At 31.2% G+C, this 7992-nt stretch overlaps 1 protein-coding gene across 1 annotated transcript in view; it reads right to left on the reverse strand.

Annotated features, from left to right (window-relative positions):
- LOC115881345 (tachykinin-like peptides receptor 86C) overlaps window positions 1-7992 on the reverse strand; it is a 164646-nt gene that overhangs the window by 14211 nt on the left and 142443 nt on the right. The window contains exon 9 of the mRNA XM_030898789.1: window positions 1165-1361. Coding sequence (XP_030754649.1) covers window positions 1165-1361 — 197 coding nt within the window. The remainder of the gene's footprint in view (window positions 1-1164; window positions 1362-7992) is intronic.

Here is a 7992-nt window from a genome sequence, read left to right on the forward strand (position 1 = left end):
GTTGTTGACAGGTGACTAGTTCGAATTTCTACACAGATAGCGCTAAATCGAAACATTTTGGAAACAAGGTTTCCATTGATTGTCGATTCATTTTCGAAACACGAGTTTCTCTCTTTTTAGACACAAATATGATATAATGTAGATGATTTGTGGTCCGACTCCATATCAATTTTATAAAATAATGAATTAAAATTCCGCCGTGTCGGCTAGTGATAGCGTTTTTAACCAAAAATATAGAGAAAACCTAAGAACAAGGATTTTAAGACAAAAAAATTATGGCGGAAGTTGACATTGTTGATGGTTGTTTTCAATGAAATCCACACACAGACTTAGACTATTTTACTTCGGTATTTGTTTCTTCACATTTTGAAACAGTGGCAGCTGAAAGCGGGAATATCTTGGACACAAATTGCAGAAAATGTTTCGAAACATTTCCTCTAAAAGTTTTAATTCCGCATTGAAACATTTCAGGAAACGGCTAGTGGCCACCACATTGGAAACACATGTAATAAAGCCATATAATTAGTTTCCATTTTGTATCAAGAAACCAGACACGATTAATAAAAACATTATCTAAAATGTGTCCAAAAATACTACTTGGGTTAGTTTTTACCACTAAAATAAAGGTAAATTTGATAAAGGTTTATCTCACTTTAATCTTACGTTTTTGAAATATTTACGATTTTCTCAAAATGCAGTAACAATTTTAAGAAAAATAACAGTAGTGTTTTTATTAAAATTGTCACTGTTGTTTGGTGCTGTTGTAACACTAAAGGTTCCATCCCCCAACTGTAATCAAACTCATGTGTTATGGTGAATTCTGATGAATTAGTGGTTTATTTTGCTGTACTATTTAAGTTAAAGAAGTTATTGTTCTTTTTAAAGTTAGTATTTATTTAAAATTCATTTTTTCATACCCATTATTAACTTAAGGTATTATATTATACTATTGCAACTCAATATTTGGTAATTAGAAAAACTTTGCTGTACATTTAGTTTGAAAAACTTGAATGGGCTTAAAGAAATGACGTAATACAATTATTTTTACCCCTTTTTTGTTAAATTACTTAATTGTTAAAATATTTCAAAAACAGTAAGATTTTAGTGACCTTAAACTTCGTGTCGAATACCGTGAATAATTTGTTTCTCTGTCTTAATATTTACCTTGCATTCATCCAGTAATATATTAGAGGATTGACCATGGCATTTGACATCGCGAACCAGTAGAAACTTAGATACACATGTTGGGTGTATTTGCTGTAAATAACTTTTGTGTCGTAGTAGATGTAGATGAAGTAGCTGTGGTAGGGTAGCCAACACAAACCGAAGATCAACACCACTAATATGAACATCTTTACAACCTGTAACAAAAAGAAATACAGAGTGACTTGTTTCTTTCAAAAAATTATTTTTTCAAGTTTCATGAATAAGTTCAGGTTTTCATGTTACAATACCTAATATAAATAATTTTTATATTTTTTAATGCGTTATAAAAATGCATTCGTTACGTATACCCCTTTAAAGAAATTGTTTCACTTTCTATGCATCGGTGAGGGAGGATTTTAACACTTTTTCTACAGATATTTTTTTATTCTTTATTGTTTATAATTTTGTAACCAATAATTTATATCTTAGAAAAAGTATCTACCCATTTTTTACCTTACGAATAGCAACAAAAATTGCGGACCTATTAAATCATTAAGTATAAAGAAAACATTTCCTTATACAGGGTATCCCAGGCTATAATCAAAAAGTAACGAATTGAAAAATCTTTTCTCTAGTGAAATAAAAGACGTAGCTTTCTATTTGGAAAAAATATGATAATGTTTAATTTTAATAAAATTTCTTTGTTAAATATTTTATTTAAAATATATATTATTGTGAAGAATTTGAGGGTGTAATATGTGTGATTTTATAAGTTATATTAACACTGTCAAATTTTTCTTAAAATATCTTTTATAAAAGATCTTTGACAAAGAAATTGTATAGTGTAATAGCGCCCTAAAAAAGGTTAATGTTAAGCATAGAGTGTTTAACATCAAAATTCATTAAATTTTACCGAGAATTTAAAAATGTAATAAAAAATGGGATTACCTATTTAAAATATGAAAATTGCTGTCAAATTCCGGTAAATATTTCCGTAAGTGTCGCTATATTGAAAATATTAAGCGTTAGTTTTCATTGTGAAACAATGAGGTGCAAATAATCTACGATATTGATATTGTACTTGTTCAGAAACTTCTAATGCACGCTCAGCCTGGCCACCCTGTATAAAATATACAATATCATTTTACCAATATGTTGACCAGGATTAACGATTAATTTAATCTAGCGATGACGTATCGTATAAATCTTGGCCGAAACATTTTATGTCGTATATGTAATAGCGTTATGGAATAAGACATTAGCTGCCGTTCTGTCTTGTTTCGACTGCCACTGGTTCCAATCTCGATGAAACGAACTTGTCTTGTTAATTTAATTTTACATATAATTTTTTTCATTTATTTCAATTTAAAAAAGGTGGATATATCTTGACTTAAACCACACTAAAATCCAATAATTAGTTTTCAGCTATGACAAACAAGAAACAAAGATTTTTTGGATCATTAATTTTTTATCTTTAGATATCAATAGTAGATTTGGTACTAATTTTCTAAAACTTGTTCTATCTACATACCTTTCGACATAATTCCTTTATTACATACATTGATTAACATGTCATCATCGTAATATCCCCGATAAGAGACACTAGTTGTATTGTTTGTATTGACTAAGTACTCCACTGCGGCCGCGAGGGCCTATTGTGGGACACTAGTTGTGTAGGCAAATATATTATTTATAAATAGCTAGCTGACCCGGCAAACGTTGTTTTGCCATATAAATTTTTTTTATGGAACAACGGTCATTTTTATTCACGAGGTTGAAAATTATTGAATTACTAATATCGCTATTAAAAAATATGGGTTGATGGTAGAAGGGTGAAGATTTAGGGTGTAGTATGTATTTTTTAATGCCACATCATAAAAAAAATTATAATATTTTTTTTATCTAAAACAAAGAAAATTGGGGTGGACCACCCTTATCACTTAGGGGTAGATAACAACCTATTCTCAGACCTACTGAATATACATATAAAATTTCATCAAAACCCGACAAACCGTTTCGGAGGAATATGGTAACCAAAACTGTCACACCGAGAATTTTATATATTAGATAATATACGAATATACGTTAAAGTAATGCTATTTTCAAGTATCAACGTATCAACCCTTAAAATGAAAGACCACGTCCAGCAAACATATATTAAACGTATAGTGTGGCAAGAATCCAATCCTGTATAATGTAACCAGATAAATGGATTAATGAATGAGAACCTATGAAATTACGTGAATATATTCCTTTAGAAAATGAGTTAATTTATTCCAATTCTTTACTGAGAGACAGAATATTGGTTAAGTATTTTTTTACGTCAGTAAAATTGTTATTGTTAACGCCTTTAACTTCTAAAATGACGCCATTGTTATTAATTCTTAACACTGATAAGAAAAACAAAGTAAAAAAACAAGAAAATACATTGACTCAATTAAGCAGGTGCGATGTTATGGTGCGTTTAGACTTGAGCACGCAGGCACTGATCCTCCATGAATGCTCAAGTGTAAACGGCTGTGCGCGCACGCTCACTCTGAATCTGTCTGTGCGCGAGCAGCCTCGAACGTGAGCCGTCTCGTGTGGGTTTTTTGGTCCGTGCTCAAAGGGATTTTATGTGTGCGTAAACACTCAGTTTGCACTGGCAATTTGTTTTGTCTGCGTTCGTGCGTGCGTGTGTGATTTTTTTTGCCTTTTCTTTATTAAAATTATGGAGTGGATCAATGAATCTTCGTAATTATTAATTGAAGAATATGAAAAGTTGCCTATATTATGGGATGTTAAACATTCTTTGTATTATTAAAAAATAAAAAAAAAACACATGGCAAGATCTTGTAAATAAAATTAATATTGAATATGTCGATATTAATGAAATTGCTATTCTAAAATTTGTATCTTTTGTTCGTAATTTTTGGTGTTATTAAATTTTGTAAATATTCAAAGTTGGGTCTGGTCATTCTTGTAAAGTTTTTGAACCTATCATAGCCCTCCTCAGACACTACGTTGTTGCAGTAAATTATATCGATTTCTAAAAATTTGGGTTTGCCACCAGTGACGATGTTTTCGATTTTTCTCCTTTTTAATAATTAAGCTGTGCATAACGACTGCAGCCTCAACTATTTCTTAGTCGTCCATTATTTTCGCCAACACAACTCTGCTGCGCGCGCACAAATGGATCACTTCATTCGTCGAAAAATAAGTTTTTAATTTGAACGGAGCCGAACGAGCGCACGCTCAGCTCGTGCGTGCTCAAGTCTAAACGCACCATTGCATTAGGTTAATTTAAGTTTAGTTAGTTTATGTTAGGTTAATTTTAATTTCCAAAAATGTAATAATATTTAGGGTATTCGGTTTGAGATATCAAAGTTGCTATTGGTTTTCAATTAAAGCGGCAACATGTAAAAATTTAAATTTAAAAAAATCACCGGTTCTCCATAAACGTTTCACCATGAAAAACCATCACCGTGAATAACTCTAAACCACGCTGGCAACTCTTACTTTTGGGTCGATATTTACATGTTTGGAAATGAATCGCTTTGGGATCTTATTAAGTCGGAGTGAGAAAAATGCGACGGTCTGTTGTTGCGGCGTTGCTACATTTCTCAGAGATACAAGTACGCCTTTCTCTGTCTAGTGGAATAAAATCACTATCAAAAAGCGCTTCTTTTAAGTCTTTTTTTTTCGGAAAGATAACTACATGACATCTTTAGGTATGTTTCTGGGCATCTGAAATCGAGCTATAAGAATATCGTTAGGGTGGCAATTTTTTTATAATGAAGAAACATCAGGAATCGCGGTACTGCCCACTTTTACATATTTTCTTTTAATCAAAATATTTTAGGAAACAAAAATATAAATAATATATGTAGAAACAGTTATTATTTACATCAACAAAACTCACCTCCTTAACAACACTTGATGGACATGAAGGGCCATTACCGCTTTCCGTTCAAAATATTCTAATAAATTTGCAATGAGTTATTTACGGCTATTAAGCTATCTTGTACACTTCGCACTAAAAAGGGTTCTAAAAAGAACTATGTTCGGCTGCAAGGTCTGCTAGTAAAGAAATTTGAGCTTAAAATATTTTACCAAACATTTAAACCAAAAACTAGTAATACAAAACTAAAGTGTTAAAACGAATGACAGTGTCAGGAAATAAATAAATAAATGTTGCCACTTGACAATTTTACAGCAGAGCTACCACCTGAATACCCAGCGGGAAATTTAAGTTCCAGTTAGTCGCCCGGCGCCGAATATGTCCATGGTTGGCAACAATGAATTTAAAAATGGCGCTCTCGATTACGTACTAAAAGTTTAATTTTGTTGGGTATGATGAGAATAAGAATATAAACAATAAATTGTATGAAACACGTCACACAGATTTTGTCTTGATAATAATATGTGCGCTGTAGTTTAAAGAAAAACTTTGCAACTGAATTAAGAATTATAAAAATGTGGATGTTAATAAAGTTACGGTAATATTAAATATTAAATGAATTTAGTTTAAAACTATGGAAAATATATGAGCGTTTATCTGAAATTGCGTGGCTTTGAAAGTTCTCTTACAACTACGATTTTACTAAACCTCACGTTTCTAACTAAACTCTCTTTTTTATTATTCTGATCGTCGTCGTTTTACAAACGACACAGTAAATTTCACTGAACCTTCTTTTAATCGATAATTTAGAATTCCGCCGTTTGCGGAATCGTAAAAGAACAAAAGCAGCAAATGTCCTGAACGTCTGTTTACTTTCTATAAATCGTTGGTTATTTGGTATCTCACTTTTATACCGATTTTGTAAAAGAAATGGAACAGACTGAAAATTAGCCGTTGTTGGATTTAAAAATGAACTCTCTATGATATCTGACAAAACTGACCGTGACTCAAGTGTACCTAGAAGAAAAAAAAAAAGAAGTATTAGTGTCAAAAATATTTTGAACCTCTCTTAACATAACAAATTAATACATTTAATTTTTTTCATTTTTGGGTAGTTTATAGCTGGTTTATAGTAACCAGATAGAAACTTAAATAATATACCTATTTTACTTTTGTTTTAGGATTAAAACTGGACTTGAAAATGGTTCAGGGTCATGATTCTCGTAAAGTCTTCTTTGCTTGGATATTCACTTTGTTATTGCAATTAGGCAGTTGACAAAAACTGATGGTTAAAAAATGTAGGTACTTATTTAAACTTATTTAACAATGTGATTTAATAATCTTAAAATAAACTAATTTACAAAATGTCTGGGAAAATTTAGATATATACATATGTAAAAATGGCTTATTTTTCCAAAATTACTGATAATAATTGAAGGGGTGCAAAAACCAGGCAGCTCCACTTTTTTTCGAAAATGAGATTTTTAATGCCCTTTAAAAAAATTGGCCGATCGTTTCCTGCAACAGTCAGTTCTTCTGCATTTAAAATTGGTAGGTGGGTGGAATAAATACTGTTATTTTTTATTATTATATTATACAAATTTTATTTATTTTTATGTATAAATAAATATGTTTGTTTGTTATGCTTTTTTTATCATTTCCCTTATAATAGTAGTATTCTTTTGTTTTGAAAGAAACTGAAAATTTTTATTTAAACTGATTTTCCTTTACGTGGTATAGGGAATAAATCAGTTTAGGTGAAAATTTTCAGTTCGTTCAGAAAGAAAGAATAGTACTAATAATGGCTAATTTAAATTTCCCGCCAGCCAGAATGTGCGATAATGCCTTACGATACGTTTTATACCTATCTCTTTCTTTTTCATATGAAGCACACATAATAAAGAAAGATAGCAATAAAGACGTACGTCCTGCCATGGTCCTGTTAATTGGTTGCAAAATTGTTATTCCGAGTTGCGCTACGGGAACGCGGTCTCATTCTCTACCATGGGATTTGTCAGTCTCTTTTTATTTCTTTGTCTATGGTCAAAACTGACTACATGTCGCATACCCGTAACATGTCGCACACGGTCAAGTTCCTCCAATCTATCGACATAGCAAATTTCATTTAAATCGGACGATTTTTTCTGTCCTTACCGCTTTTTCGTTCAGACGCAAAAAATATTTTGTGTCTTAAACCCCACACTCACACTTCGCTCCTTCGTCCCTTCCTCGCGTTACTTCCTCACCTTACTTCCTCGCGTTACTTCGTCCCTTCGCCTCCTTCTTTCGTCCATTCGATGTTTGGAAATTAGTCGATTATGCAACAACACACCACAAAATATTTTTAATATAGCAGAGCTACATGTTTATTACGAAATATCTAGTAACCTCTAAAATTTTTATTATAAAACGGCAATTCTTTGTCGTGTCAAAAATAAAAATTTAATTTTAATAATATAATTTTTTTTAATAAATCCGAATATTTCAGTATCATGTACAAGGCCAGTCAACAATAGAGTAAAGTTTACTATGTCGTTTATATCGAAACTATGAAATATGACATACTAATTAAACGTTGATGTCAATCCCCATTTCTTCAGATATTTTTGTAAAGGCATCATACACACTATTTCTATTTTTTTATTTTTGTCGCTACGATTACATAAATATGGACATGTATTTCTTCACAAATATGAAGACAATATTGTCTTTTCCTTCCATTTTTGAGACTATTGTGTGTGATATCTATTTTTATATCGACTGGCGATTGCTAGATGTACAGGGTGTCCCATTTTTGTGTGTTTTATGGGGTTTCTGGTTTATGAGTAGAGATATAAAGATACCGTTTTCACATCATTGTTCTTATTATGAAACTAAATATGCTACACACAGATTTATCCTCCTTAGTTCAAATTTATTTCTTATTTCTTTCTTTTATACTTTTTATATTTTAATTAGTAGAAATT

This window comes from Sitophilus oryzae, unplaced genomic scaffold (assembly GCF_002938485.1).
Source record: "Sitophilus oryzae breed Bouriz unplaced genomic scaffold, Soryzae_2.0 scaffold_1716_pilon_pilon, whole genome shotgun sequence".
NCBI classification, from domain to species: Eukaryota; Metazoa; Arthropoda; class Insecta; order Coleoptera; family Curculionidae; genus Sitophilus; species Sitophilus oryzae.